General features: G+C 54.4%; 1 protein-coding gene across 4 annotated transcripts in view; it reads right to left on the minus strand.

The window, feature by feature from the left end:
• Positions 1-14681, minus strand: part of LRSAM1 (leucine rich repeat and sterile alpha motif containing 1) — a 32743-nt gene extending 18062 nt beyond the window's left edge. Inside the window, exons 1-12 of one of the 4 annotated variants that reach the window (XM_037157745.2) lie at positions 14611-14681; positions 14075-14289; positions 12480-12583; positions 12015-12071; positions 11476-11520; positions 10479-10556; positions 9296-9364; positions 7599-7683; positions 6528-6649; positions 3191-3281; positions 1163-1293; positions 53-82 (exon numbers count right to left, since the gene is read on the minus strand). In XM_037157745.2, the coding sequence (XP_037013640.2) occupies positions 53-82; positions 1163-1293; positions 3191-3281; positions 6528-6649; positions 7599-7683; positions 9296-9364; positions 10479-10556; positions 11476-11520; positions 12015-12071; positions 12480-12551 (780 nt within the window). In that variant the 5' untranslated portion in view covers positions 12552-12583; positions 14075-14289; positions 14611-14681. Of the gene's footprint in view, positions 1-52; positions 83-1162; positions 1294-3190; positions 3282-6527; positions 6650-7598; positions 7684-9295; positions 9365-10478; positions 10557-11475; positions 11521-12014; positions 12072-12479; positions 12584-13127; positions 13273-14074; positions 14306-14610 lie in introns of those variants that run through there. The other 3 variants (XM_053667715.1, XM_053667716.1, XM_053667717.1) reach the window with 3 other exon arrangements.
• Between the last annotated feature and the right edge of the window lie 32 nt (positions 14682-14713).

Consider the following 14713-nt stretch of genomic DNA (forward strand, 5'->3'; position numbering starts at 1 on the left):
TGAGATCTCTAATGAGAAACAAAGTGATGGAGGACAAAAGGTATTTTCTTACCTTCCTCTTCTCATAGTCTGAGAACCTGTTCTGGGGGGAAAAAGGCAGTGGTTAGAGAAGCTGGGCAACCCGACGCCACTGAGACCCCCAGGCCCGGCCCAGAGCACAGCATCAGAATGGTGGGGTGGCGGGTGGATGTTGAGGGCTGAGAACCATGGGGCTAGGTCCCCCCATAGGAAGGTCTTCAACCCAGTTCTGGGGATGCAGCCCTGAGAAGGCCTGGTACTCAGAAAGGGAGACCAAGCCCTGGCTGGTGTGGCTCAGTTATTGAGCACCAGCCTGTGAAACAAAGGGTCGCGGGTTCAATTTCCAGTCAGGGTACATACATGCCTGGGTTGCAGGCCAGATCATGAGAGGCAACCACACATTGATGTTTTTCTCCCTCTCTTTTTCCCTTCCTTCCTCTCTGTCTAAAAGCAAATAAAATCTTTAAAAAAAATTAAAACATGGCATACAAAACTGAGGCACACACTGAACACCCCTAGTCCTAACCCTGGGTCCCCCACCCACCCACATATCATTCTCAGACCCAAGTCCATGCATCCACTTCCATATAATTTGTGCCTTTGGAAAAACCTATATACAGACATACGTCCTTTTATTGCACTTTGCAGATATTCTGTTTCCATCAACATTGAGGTTAAGACCCTCTACCAGAAAAGATTACAACTTGCTGAAGGTTTAGATGCATTTTTTAGCAATAAAGTAGTTTTTAATTACGGGGTGCACACATTTTAGGCATAATGCTATTGCGCACTCGACAGACTACAGTATAGCGTGAACATCACTTTTATATGCACAGGAAAACCCACGAATCCATGTGACTTGCTTTGTTGTGACATTTGTTTCACTGCAGTGGCCTGGAAACAGACCCGCAATCTCCGCAAGGAGGGCCTGTATCTGTGCGTGTGTGCCTGCACCACACGGGGCCTGGGGGAGCCGGCCCGCACAGCAGAGGGCAGCAGGGTGCTGCTGATGCGTGCTGAGCTGGAGAGGTGGGTGGTCTGAACGGAGGTGAACTTTAGTGTGATGGAGGACACTAGAGGCTGCAGCCCTGAACATCCCCTCAGTGCCCAGGCCCCCACGTGCCAGCAGATGGGTGCACCTTACCTGCCATTCTACCTCTTCCCTGGAGAATCGGTCCACGGGCCCATCTGGGCTGTCCTGGGAGCTCTCAGCCCCGTCTCGCTCCAGGACGGGCAGCAGGTACTGAGAAGGCGGGTAGTATTCCAGCCCTGACTCTGCAAGAGATGGTCCAACTTGCCCAGAGGGAAGGGGGCAGCCCAGGTACCTGGCACTGCCAGCTCCTGCCATCCCGCCTTCCTCCTCGGCACCCTGTCCCACCCCCACCCCAGGCCACTGCTCCCCGGCCCCAGACTAGGCCCTTGTGTCCCCCACCAGTCCTCACGCCTGGGCCAGAGTGCGGCCAGGGCTCAGGGAGTTCCAGCTGAGTGAATAAATAGACACGCCAACTGCCTCTTTATCACCCAAGTGGCGATAAGGTGGAAAAAAGCCAGAGATCAGTAGTTGAAGGCTGGGATCAAGACTCAGCTTTACCCGTGGTTTCCTGTGTGTGGGACCTTGGGCAAGAGGCTGGCCTTCTGGCCCTGGGTCGTTTTTGCCTTGTTCTTGCTGCTTTGTAGGTGCTCTTTATGTATTATAGCTAGTAACCTTCAGTCTATAGTACATGTTGCCACTATCTTTTTTAGGTGGCAACTTGTCTTTTTAGCTTTGATGATGGTATCCTATCCTTTTGTGATAAAGAAGGTTTAGATTTTGCCCTGGCTGGTGTGGCTCAGTGGACTGAGCACCCGCCTGCAAACCAAAGGGTCGCTGGCTTGATTCCCAGTCAGGGCACATGCTTGGGTTGCAGGCCAGGTCCCCATGGGAGAGGCAACCACACACTGATGTTTCTCTCCCTCTCTTTCTCCCTCCTTTCCTTCCCCTCTGTCTCAAATAAATAAAATTTTTTTTTAAATTCCTATTCGTGTCTTCTGACAATGCCTTTTGCTTATTGCTCTCTAGTTTTCCACCTTCTAGAAGCAAGTCCTTTGTGGGACATGCACCTCAGCTACCATCTCCAACTTTGGAGCTTGCCTTTCCTTTCCCTGAATGGTGTCTTTTGAAGGAAAGAAGTTTTTGATTTTAAGGACAACTAACTTTTCAGCCTTCTGTGGGCCGTGCTGCCTGTCTCCTCTTTAGGGAAGAGGTTAAGGTTCCTTCTCCTCCACACGGATATGCAACTGACCCAGCATCACTGACTGGCAAGCACGGGGCTTTCCTTTCTCAGTGCTCTGTGACGGCTCCTCCATCACAAACCAGAAGACCGGACACGTGTGCGAGTGTTGACTGTGCTCTAGAAGTTCAGCAGGTGACAGGAGCCACTCCAGCCTCATGGGAGGTGTGGGCAGGCCTCGAGTTACTGCACCCAGCTTCACTGCGCTCTTTACAAACTGGAGGCAAGACCCCCGCCACCTGCACCAGCAGAAAGCTCATCCCTTGCTGTTCTGCCGTGATCTGGAGGGGCCGCGCTGCCTCCAGGGTCTGCCTTTGCACTGCTCTCCCCGTGTGTGCCCAGCCCTGGCCCTGGGCTTTAGCTCATCTGCTGCACTGCCACCTCTCTAAGTCCAATCCGACATGGCGTCTCTTCTAGATGACCCCAGTGACCTCCTCATGGGTCCCCCACCCTCCACTCTTGCTTCCTCCAATCCCTTCTCCTCCCAGTAGCCGGGGTAACTTTTGCACAGCAGAAAGTGAATTCCTCTCGTGCATGAGGGGCCTGGACACCTTCTCGCCTCATCCCCCTCTCTCTTCCCTTTACTGTGGCCCCCAGCACTCGGCCTTCCCTCCATGGCCCTTCCACATGCACCTCCACCTGCCAGGTACACCCTTCTCTCGGGTTGAAGTTCTAATTGTTCCTCAGGTTTCAACCGAGCCACTTTCTCAGACAGACCTCCCCTGAGACCCTAAATCTGACGCCCCGCTGTACCCGCATAACCACGATAAGCAGTTGTATTTCCTACATGGCCCATCTCTCCTGCCGGCCTGTGGCCTCCTCGGTCTCTGCCGCCTCCCCAGCCTGGGTTGTCCCGGGGCAGCCGCGGGGGCCGCACGAGGAGGCTGGCTGCCTGGCCTTACCTTGGCAGAGGAACTGCTGAATGGCCTCCGTGCCAGCGCCACACACCTCCGGCGGCGGGTAGGCCATGGACGAGGCGTCCAGGCTCAGGGTCTGCGGACACAAGGGGACCCCTCTGTACACGTCATTCACTTCACTGCTCACCGCGGTTGAAAACCCCCCAGTTTAGCTTTAAATATGGTTACTCCCTCCCCGGCCCAGCAGGGAAAGCTGTCTCGTTGCGTCTGCCTTCCCAGTTCCTGGAACTGTGACCAAGCACTCGGCTGAGGGTTTTGGACAAACACACAAGTAAGCAAAAGGAAAAGTGGGGGGAGTTAAGGGACAGCACAGAGAATAAGGTTCTGTTTTTATAAAAACAAACAAGCAACTCGTACAGTCTCAAATTAGCAGCCAGAAGAACACCTGGAGCAACGTGTCTCGGACTCAGAGTGACTTCCCTAAGGTCAGATTTGGGGTACTTTCTATGTGAAACTTCCCCTCTTTTAATGTGAATTTTTGCCAATGCAGTATGACTTGTTAAGCAAGAAAAAAAATGCATACAAGCGCACACACATGCTTTATGAAGCCCAAGAAAGCGGGGCCGAGGGCCGCACAAATGCCCACAAAGCTGCCCGAGGCCGCAGCGTGAGTCCGTCAGTAAGCAAGCCCTTCCCCTGCCACCCTCTCACTCCCCACTGACCCTCCGATGCCACCGAGTGCCCCACAAGTTACCACAGCCCCTGTCGGGAACTGACAATCTCCCTGAAGCAGACACAGGCCTCAAGGGAGAAGGGACAAGGCCTGGGGCCAGAGTGGGAAGAGCAGCTCAGACGCCCTCCCGAGCCAGTGCTGGGAACCGCCCTGCCTGGTTCCAGGAGCTGTAACCCCCAGGGCAAAGGCTGAGCGAGAGACCTGGGGACTGTAAGCCACTAAGGAGACAAAGCTTATCTTTCTGGTAGGGACACTGCCTTTGCCCCCTTTTACTTCCCCCTGCTTGGCCCCAGGTGGATGACTGGTTAGCCAATGACGGGTAAGATTCCTCAAGGAAGGGATGACCTAAGACAGGCATGGTCATGAAGGGGCCCTCGGGGAAGGACTTGGGGGCAGCTGTAGCAAAAGGGGGTGATGGACTCTTGCCCCTTGGCTTTGACATAGCCTGAGTCCTCATTCTGTCTGTGAGAAGTCTCCTAATCTCTTGGCTGCCTACTTCCCCTGCCTGACTTAAGCCTGAAACAATGCCCTGGGCAGGAACGGGCAGTTCCCCGGGACATCAGGCCTAAGAAAGAATGCATAAAATCCCCTGAAACCTGCTTTGCTAATAGTCTCAAGATAAATGATAAGGGTCCAAACATGAAATGAGTTTGTTTCAGGAAGTTTTATAGCCTATAGCTAACTGACCCGACTCAGAATAAGCCCTCATAGTTCTTCGAATGTTATCTATTGTTTAATCCCTACTGCCTAACAATGATACATGAAGACCTTCCTTGAGGTGATGCTCCCAGCCTGTCCGGGCAGGGGTTGGGCCCTCTCTCACTCAGAGAGTGGCCGCGCCGTCCCTTCTTCTCCACAGGACTCCTCTACTCCGTGTGGATTTGTTCATCGCGGCCACAACACACAGACCCCGCGGGCCAGGGTCCACATCACACCAGCACAGTCCCTGCACCTGTCGGGTGCCGGTGAACATGAACTGCAGGGGCGAGGGGCGCCTGCTCTGGAGCAGAGGGACTGACCACCGGGGTGGGAGGCCCAAGAGCAGAACAGCTCATCCTGGGGAATTGAATCCAAGGAACAGTAACTTCACGTTGGTCGTGTTAGTCACTGACGGGAAAGTGCCGTAGCTCAGGAGTGCGGACGCTGGGGCTGCACAACCCAATACGGTGGCCATGAGCCACATATGGCCATTTCCATTTAAATTTTAATCGATGAAAATTAAAGAGAATTTCAACGCACCAGCCATAAGTGCTGGCAGGTACTGAATCGGACAACGATGGAATATTTCCGCCACTGGCAGGAGCAGCAGCTTTAGGACAGCAGTGCATGGAAGCCCACAGCCCTGATTTCAGGTGGAGCCACGGGCCAGCTGTGCGCCCTGCACGGGCCACGGCGCCTCCCAGAGCCACTGCTCCCTCAGACTCAAACAGGCTCAAAACCGCTGACCCGCAGGCTGATGGGTAAGTGGAGATGGTATGTGAGAAAGACTCTGGTTTCAACGAAGAACAGTGGCTGTTATTGTCTCATCTTGAGAACATATTTGTCTCAAGTGCCACCAAGAAGCTTAAAAGATTTTTGTTTAAAGAACTGATATAAAACAAATCATAGAGCTCTACTAGCTGTCTTAGAATGGCTTCAGAATGAGGAACACGGCTCTGAGCTGTGCTGTCCAATAAAGCAGCCCAGGGAGATATTTAAATCTAAATTAATTAAAATCCAGCAAAGTCAAACACGTGGCTCCTTGGTCATGCTAGCCCACACGAGTGCTCCACAGCCACACGTGGCTAGTGGTGACCGACTGGACGCAGTCACTGAACATTTCCATCATCGCTGGGCGTCCCATTGGGTGACACCAAGGACACCCCTGCGCTGGTCCGCTTCTCCAAGCAGCCCAGGGAGAGCTGCCTGACCACCTGTCCTGCGTCAGGCTGTCCGCCGTGGCAGCAGGGACCAGCCCCTGGGGTCAGCCACCTCCCTTTGTCGTCTCCTTGCTCCTCACCCAGACGCCAGTGGTCAGCAGCCTGGCTTGAGAGCCTGTTGACTGACAGCTCACCATGGGAGCCTGGTCAGATGTGTCACCGTGAGTGGCTGCGTCCCTGTTCCGGGGGCCGAGCTGCCCAGAGGAGCAAGGCGAGGAGCACAGGCCCTGGATTCAGGCTGCCTGGTTTTCAATCCCATCTTTGCTGTCACTCGTTGTGTGGCCTTGCGCAAGAATGTTAAACAGTCCATGCCTCAGTTTCTTCATCTGCTGGGGGCGCTACAGTATTTTGCCTTCCAGGATTTTTGTGAGGATTCAGGAACCAATGCAGGTCAAGTGCTCAGCCTTAGTAAGGGCCTGTTACCCTTGTCTACACCCGAGAACTTGCCTCTCTATCAAGGTCTGGCTCAAAACCACCTCTTTCACAAAGTGTCAGCCCATCAGGATTTAGCATTATCTCTTTGCTCTGAAAATATGCTTTTATGCCACCATTTTGACAGCAAAGCCACAGAATTACAACTGTTCACACGTCGGTCACTCTGCAAACCCCTGGGGACCATGTGTTGAGATGTCTGTGGCCCCAGCGCCCTGTGACCAGGACAGGCATTCAGCACCGTGGGAGGAGTGGGAGGCAGCCAGGAAGAGCCCCAGGCAAGAACGGCTCCACCTACCTCCAGAGTTCGAACGTGCGCCAGCATCTGTGGCAATCGCTGAATCTCGTTTTCACTGATGTCGAGAGTACGTAAGCTTCGAAGTTCCCCCAAGGTGTCTGGAAGCTCCTTCAGCCTGTTGTCTGGAGAGATCCCAATAACACAGCTCAACACCCAAAACCCCTTCACCAGCTTCCTGTCTGGCTCCCACCAGAACTCGCGGGGAGCGGGTGCCTCTGACCCTGACCGAGACTCTGTGAGGAAGAACACAGTGGTGGGGTGTCAGCAACCTGGGCTCAAGTTCCACAACTTACTAGCTGGGTGACTTGGGAAAACCGACTTTACTTCCCTGGGGCACAGTCTTCTCATCTATAAAATGGGCTAATAACACCAGCTGCCCTCATAGGAATATTGAGGGATTCAATGAGATTACGCACATGGTGTGCTCAGAACGGTGCCTGTCACACAGTAAGGGATCGGTAATGGGGCGCCACTGCTTTGATCATCACTCATGCTACGGACGCAGTCTGTGCAGAAAGTGCTTAAAAGAGCCAAGGAGAAGGAAGAGCTGGGGGTCTGGTGAGGCAGGCACTAGACTGATGCATTAGAACCTTGGTTCTGTCATCATCGTGCTGGGTGGTCTTGAGCAAATCACCGTTCTCCCATCCCAGCCTGGTTTTCTTCATCTGTCACGTGGCGATAACCCCTCCACCTGCCCCAGAGCTCCTGGGCTTGAACTAGGCTCCCTGTGCTATGGACTGTGGAAGCACCACTCACGGAGTGGGAGGTGCCACTCAGAACTACGCCCTCGGCTCCTGAGTGGCTCTCACCCGTCAGTGCACTGCTCTCGCCCACACTCATTGTTACAAATGCAGGCGATGGCATCTCAGAGGCCTGTCAATGCCGTCTGCCCTCCTGCCCACAAGCTCCTATCTGTGGTTACCACGGTGACAGATCCACCCGACAGGAGGTCCGTCCAGTGTATAGTGACAGCTCGGGATGGGCTGCCCTCATGCCCCACGGCTCCCAGGAGGATGCTGGCTGGGACAGAGCTGACCGAGGGTCCCACGGACAGGGCTCCTTGGCTCCTACCTTTCACATTGAGGGTCTGGAGCTGGCTCAGTTTCCCAGTGGAACGTGGGAGGTACGTCAGTTGATTCCTTTCCACGTTCAATACCTGAGAAAGAGGGAAAAATTACGAGGCCCCACATACAGACAACGATAGTGGTGCCCCCGCTTCAGGCCGGGAATCATCCGGACGCTACACACATACCTCTCCCTCCTCCTGATGGCCTCGTGAGGAAGAGACAGGTGGCTATGATGCCATTTGAGAGATGAGAAAACTGAGGCCTGGACCAGTGAAATCACACGTCCAAGAGAAAAAGCCAGACCTTGAGCTGGTTCTGGCCGAGATTCTGCCATTTGCACAGACCACAAAGTGCACGGCAGCAGCCCCACAGTCAGGGAGGGAGGGAGGAGAGGACCAAGAGGTGAGGGGTCTGGGTGGGGCAGCTCACGACAAGGACATAGTTAGCCCACTGTCAGGAGAAGGAACTGAGCCGCACAGAGGCTGCATGCCCTCCAGGACGTGGTCACCTGCCAGGCGGTGAGCAAGGCCAGCAGGATGGTGCACTAAGTAGCTGTTGGACATGGACACAATGGGAAGCCAGCGCCATGGAAAGTAATGCAGCAGATGAATATTTGATGAACCAAAGGATGGTTATTGAGTGATTGTAGGCATCCGAAAGTTACAAAACAGTGGATGCAGCAATTCTATAAAAATATACACATTAAAAATGTCCCCAAAGATCCTACACCAACGTATTCACTGTGGCTCTAAGTGCTGGCAATTACTTCTGTTCTGCCACAGGTTCTCTGTGTGACTTTGGGCAAGTTACAGTCATCTCTCTGGACAGTTTTCTCTGCTGTAAGATGCGGCAGCATCACCCACATGGTGGGGTTGTTCACTCAAGTCTCCTCCGCGTGTGAGGCAGTGTGCTAGGTGGGGGCACAGCCCCCCCAGGGCTACAGTTCCATAGGGGGAAGAGTCAAGCCAAGAGACACATAATCAGTAATTACATTGCAATTAGTGTTCTCGGAGGGGAGGTAATCTGGGGTCGACACAGAGGCAAAGAAGGCAGGACCCCCAGGGATATGTGGGCCGAGTGATAAGCCACTCGGGTGGAAGGGAAGGCCCTGCGCGCAGGTGGGGACAGGGGGCCAGAAGGGTGTTAGGAACCGGGAATGAAGGGGAGAGAGCAGGACGGGAGACACGGTGGACCCCTCACACAGGGTCTGACTGGGCTCAATGGAGAGAAGGGACTTCAAGTGCGAAGGAAAGCCACTTCCTCTTCTGTAAAGGGGGACAGCCCGCACCTGCCTCCCTGGGAGGCGGTGAGGAATCAGTAGACGACGCCAAGGAAATGCTTAGCTGTAAGCACTCAGCAAATGGGGGGGGCGGGGCTGATGAGGGTTACAAGGGAGTGGGTGAGTCGGAGTGCTGAGTTTGTCATTTTAAAAGGTGGACTCACCAGGTGGTCTTTCTCTGTAAAGTTGTGGAAGCTCACGATAAAATCCCAAGAAGGACAAGCCAAAAATACAGTAGAGGGATGCCCTCAGCCCAGGCTGCAATGGCAAGGGTGTCGCTGGGTGTCACAGCAGCTAAGGGGCAGGGGGGCTGGCGCCAGTGCCTGCCCCGCCAGAGCACGCCCAGGAGGCCCTGGGCCTGGCTGGCTGCAGTCTCTCACTGGGGCGACCAGAAGTGGGTTTCCTGTTTCTCGCGGCCTTACCTGGAGGGCCGCCAACTGCCCGATGTCCTCGGGCAGGGCTGTCAGCTGATTGTGATGAAGATCCAGAACCTGTGGAAGGAAGACAAGCTCAGCACCTAATGACAGTGGCCAACTGAGACAGCCCCTCCGACTCCAGGCCCCCGAGAGGCGAGAACAGGCGGGTGCCTCAGGCCTCTGGTGTTCGGGTTGAGCACCCAGCCTTCCCCTCCCACTCAACGACCATTCCACCTCGTTTCCTTTTCCAGAATGTTCTCCCATTGCATCCTTTCATTTATCAAACACTTATTTTTACTGTTGAGCAAAAAAGTATGCAAAGATATTTACTTGTTAAAGAGAAATAATCTCTATAGTATAAATAGACATTTGCATGGAAAATGACTACTAAATATGCAATCAAATATCAATAGTGGCTCTCTGGAGTATGAAATCACGTATGATTTTCCTCATTTTCTGCTTACCTGTATTTGTTAATTTTTTCAGCAGTGACAATGAACGTAAAAGGTGTAGGGAAGGTACACAGATGCAGGTATGAGTATGTAGGGACACGTGCACGCACGTGTATATCTACCACACGTATGTATGAGGAAGAAGTCTACATAAACACTAAAAACGCTAACGGTATCTTTTTCTGACTGGAAAAGTAACCCGTGTTGGACAACGAAGAGAAGTGAAAATGCCCCGGCCCCCCCCCCGTGCACCAGAGTCAAGCACACGAGCACTCGGCGGCCCAGGCTGCCCGCCTTTTCTCTCAGCGCGCACGCCCCCCGCCACCGCTTGCCATCATGTGGCACAGTCCTGCGGTCTTAGCTCACGTGCTGTGTGACTACGACATCCCAGTTCCTGTCCTGACGGTCAGGGGGGAGTCGCCCCGGGGTCACCTGCTTTCACACAGTGGCCACCCGGTGCCCAGGATCCGTCCTGCTCAGTTTGTCCAGGACCACCAGGCTCCCTGCTCTCTGCTAGTTCACCTGCGGGCCAGCTCCCCGAGGGCAAGGTCGGCGGCTGCTTCTCTTCCTAACCCCACCACACACCCAGCACGGAGCAGTGCCCAGTAAACCATGGTGATCAAACCCCGGTTGATGACTACATTGTCTGTCTGCCATAAACCTTAACAGAGGGATGCTTGGCTGCCTCCTGGAACACCAGACAGAGTCCCCGACGCCCAGGAGAAGGGTCCCAGTACCTTGATGGTTATGAGACTCTGGAGGCTGCAGGATTTCGGAAGCAGGGAAGTGAGGTAATTCGTGTGGACAATAAACACCTGTGTGGGAAAGACGTGCGCCAGGTACGTCAGGGTGGAGAGCAGGAGGTGGGGAAGGCCGAGGGCAGGCACTACGGCCCCGCCTGCCTTGCCCCGCCCAGCCCGCTCTGCTCCCCCAAACACCACAGGGCGGATGGGATGGGATCCCAGAGGAATCGGGTGACCTTAAGACCCGGAATTTCAAGGGTAAAAGGGACCTTGGAGGGTTAATTCTACCTTCCATTCTGAGACAGGACTCCCCTGCCATTGGCCTGATCTCTGAGGGCTGCCCTGATGACTAACAAGCTAATGGCCAAAAACCCCTCGGCCCAGGGCCGGCACGTGGCCAGGGCTCGATCTGTGTCTTTTCTGTGAGGCATTGGCCCTGCGTGGACGTCTCCAGTGCCAGGAAGCTCACTCCTCTGTTGGCGTGGGACACTTCTCACCCACCCTCCCTAGACAAGATGTGCAGAATACTCTTCCGTAGCTGCACTCAGAGCGGCCAAGACTTTCATCTTCCTGGGGTGACCAGAATGAGGGGAGTGTAGTTTTTACTCTAGTAACAATGAGGGTGCTCGGGGTCTACCACGAGGCGGCATGACGCTCTGTGCATTTATGTCTGTCTCTACCTCTCTACCTGTCACTCATTCGATTCTCACTGTAGCTCCGTGAGAGTAAAGCGATGAATGTGTTCGTGTCATAGATGAAGAAATGGAGGTGTAAGAGTTTAAGGAAGTTGCTCAAGTCACCAGGGGTGAAGCCAGCGTGTGACCCAGGGTGGCCCGTGCCGAGGCTGACTCTCCTAACTGGGGAAGAGCTGCCTCGGGCTGACGGGGTGCGAGTCGGAGAACACAGAGGTGCCAGGAAGAGAGCTCCTGAAAGTCCCACTCGACTTCAAACGAGCAAACTTGCAGTGAAAACAACCCATCTCACATCTCACCTTCTTCTGCAGAACTTTGCATGTTGCAAAAGCCCCAAACGGAATCTAAGACGAAATGAAGAAGAGTCAGCGTCTCCCCACCTGCCAGTTTTTAATTTGTTTCCTGAGCGGCACACACGTGAGGGAGAGTTGGGGCAGGAGGCAAACGATGCCAAACGCTGGTGTGGACAGCGGCTAAGCCCAGGGAGCGGTTGGGGAGGAGTGGTTCTCGGGGTACAGTCAGCTCTCCCAACCAGCTGGCAGGAGGCCGCCCAGCCCATTCGCATCATCAGCTCTATCAGGGGTGCTTTGCAGAGGCCGGAGAAATCCAGGCTCTCCTAGGAATCTGTGGACATTTTCTAGGTGGACTCCTGACTCTTGAGGACTATGCTGAGACCAAAGATCATCTCAATTCTTTCGGACAAGAACAAAATCTAAGGAAACATCTCTTGACCAGTGACTCCAGACTTTCCAAAGCCCCAGTCTCTTTCCCAGGGACACACAATTCCAGAAAGGAAAGGACAGATCCAATTCATGACCAGAACACCGCCCCCGTTTACCTCCGAGAGCTCACATTTAGAGATGTCGAGGATGTCATCGGCTCCAGCTTCTTTTGCCTACGGATAAAAGCAATTCTTAGGTTCCAAACAAAACACCCTTGTGGAGTGGACGAACCAGGCAAAGAAACATAGGGTTAAGGACCTGCAAGGGACCCATGGACAGCATCTGGTTCAGCGAGTCCACTTTGTAGTTGGACCACTGACCCGTTTTAAAGGGCTTTGAGGGCCAGCAGGAAGAGCAAGTGAACAAGTAACAACAGGTGTAACCAGTCTATGGAGGGAATTACATGGCACCTGAGCACCTCCCAGGCAGCCTCCTGGCTGTGCTCTAAGTCCGAGGCTTCTTCTGGGAGTGGGGGAGGTGGCGGGGAGGGAGCACGGTTTGTGTGCGGGGCGGCACGGAGCCCTGCTTCAGGGGGCAGAGGCAGCGATGGGGATGAACTCAGGAAACCCGTTTTCCCTCACCAGACACATCTGGTACTCCAGGCGTTTCCGAGCCTCCTCGCTGGGTTTCCGCTTCCGGAAGAAGAGCGGCATCCTTCCCTCTTCTCGGAGCAATCTTCAGGACTCTAGGGCATGGGAGAAAAGCTGGGGCCTGGGGCATCTGTCGCAGCCCCTCAGCACCCAGGACAGGCAGCACGGGAACACAGAGCACGCGGCTGATCTGCTGGACTGTAAGCTCCCTGAGGGCAGGGCTGTGCTCGTCTCGACCATCGCTCTGTGTCACGAGCCGGGCACAGCAGGTGCTCAGTGCCAGTACGTGGTGGGAAGAGCACAGCAGCAAGCCAGGTGTCCGGGCTTCGGGCCCACATTTGCCACTGGCCACCGTGAGACCCTGGCATCTTTTACCCCATTTGAGGCTCCCATCTCTCCCACAAGTTAGACAAGGGAGTGACCTAGAGAAGTTCTGAGGTCCTTTCTAAGGCTGCACTTTGAGGACTCGAACAGACTGGCCTGACAAATCACTTCCAGCCTCTGAAACACTCTCCGAGTGGCATTAACAAATCAAACATGGCATGACATCAGCCAGCTGTGACCTTGGGAAGTGTCACTACATCATAACCAAAGAGATTTTTAAGATAAAAATCTGAAAGCAATTCTCAGGTGCCTTACCACTGTCACAGTTATTCTTCCATGATTCTCACCACAGCCCTGTTTACAGTGACGGGACTGACTGATCACTGAGTTCAGTGACCTGGTTACACAGGCTGGACTGCAGCAAAACCAGTCTGGAATTCTGCCCGTTGAAGTCCTCGTCCTGTGGAATTGCCCAACTTTTAGTCTGTGCTAAGTACACCAAGGGCACCGTTCCAAACTCAGAAGCCAGGTGCTCACTGCCTGCGCAGCATCTGCAAATATCAGCACTCTGTCGGATATCGATGGGCCAGGAAGCAATCTGGGACACTTCCGGTTAATAGCAGGGGCTTTGCAACAAAATATAACTGCATTGAAACCCCAGATCTAACACCCATCAACCATGTCACCTTGGGTCACCTTTCTGAGCCTCAGTTTTCTCATCTGTAAAGTGTGAGTAATGTTACCAACACCTGGCTCTACGAGGATCCAGTGACTTCATATTCGTAACGCCATAGCACAGTATCTGGCGCATAATGAGCGCTCAATGGTTGTCAGCCACGGAGCACCACCCATCTAACAAACATTCGGGGCCTCCTACGGTTTAAGGAGCTAGACTCCCAGTCCTCAGGGGTAGGGGTAGAGACCATAGGTCTCCGCCCACAGGGCCGTGGGAGACTGCAGAGCTGGCTCAGACCCCTCATCACCCACCCCACTTGCCTGCAGGGAGGGGGCATATTCTAAAAACAACCCTCCCCCATCCTTCCCTGATGACCAGCTCTTACCCTTCTGCTCCTCAATGACTAACCCTCTCTCACCCCCTCTCCACTTACTCCACACTGACCATCCCTCCCTCTTTCCTCCCAGAACAGCTCTTCCCAACCTGCCCCCGGTGTCCATCCAGCACCCCTCCCCTCCCTGACGTCCAGTCTAGATACGGAGAACCACACCCATCCTCCCCTGGCTGGAGCTGGGGGGTGCCTGACCTGGCTTTGGGGGTGGGCAGGTCCCCGACCTTCGTTCCCGCGGGTGAACCCGAAGGCAGCTGGTCACTCGTAGGGCTTGGTCACGGACGCCAGGCCGCAGACCACCTGGAACGAACGCCGGTGGATCCAGAGAGACAGGTCTCCAGACGCAGGAGCTGGGGACCGAAACTCAGGATCTCGGAAACTCATACGGACCAGGATGACGAAGTGAGACTCTGAAGACCGCAGAATCTTAGAATTAGAGTTTAAAACGGATTTGGACCCCAACGAAATGGTTTTGATAACTAAAATGCTCACGTCACGAGGGAGTTAAAAGGGGGCCGGGGTCGCAGTGGACCTGAGGTCTTGTAATGTGTGCGGACCTCTCAGTGGAGGGGCGGGGCTCCAGGATTGGATGACAGGGACCGTGGGGTGACCCTCACGATAAGGGAGAATGGGGAAAAGGGGGGCCGAGATCTTGGGAGCAGCCCTCTCTTGTCTGCCTCCCCTAGGCTAACTGCCCTGAAACCCCTCCCGAGCCCCTAGTCACAGCTCACCGCGATGCCAGTTTCCTCCACTCATCAGCCTCCCGCACCTGCCCACAAGCAACATGGCGGCAAGGGCGTCGCTCGGAGGCTGGGCGGAGTCAGCGGTTCTCGC

The sequence above is a fragment of the Artibeus jamaicensis genome, unplaced genomic scaffold (assembly GCF_021234435.1).
Source record: "Artibeus jamaicensis isolate MK-2021 breed Jamaican fruit bat unplaced genomic scaffold, CSHL_Jam_final contig_471, whole genome shotgun sequence".
Lineage (NCBI taxonomy): Eukaryota > Metazoa > Chordata > Mammalia > Chiroptera > Phyllostomidae > Artibeus > Artibeus jamaicensis.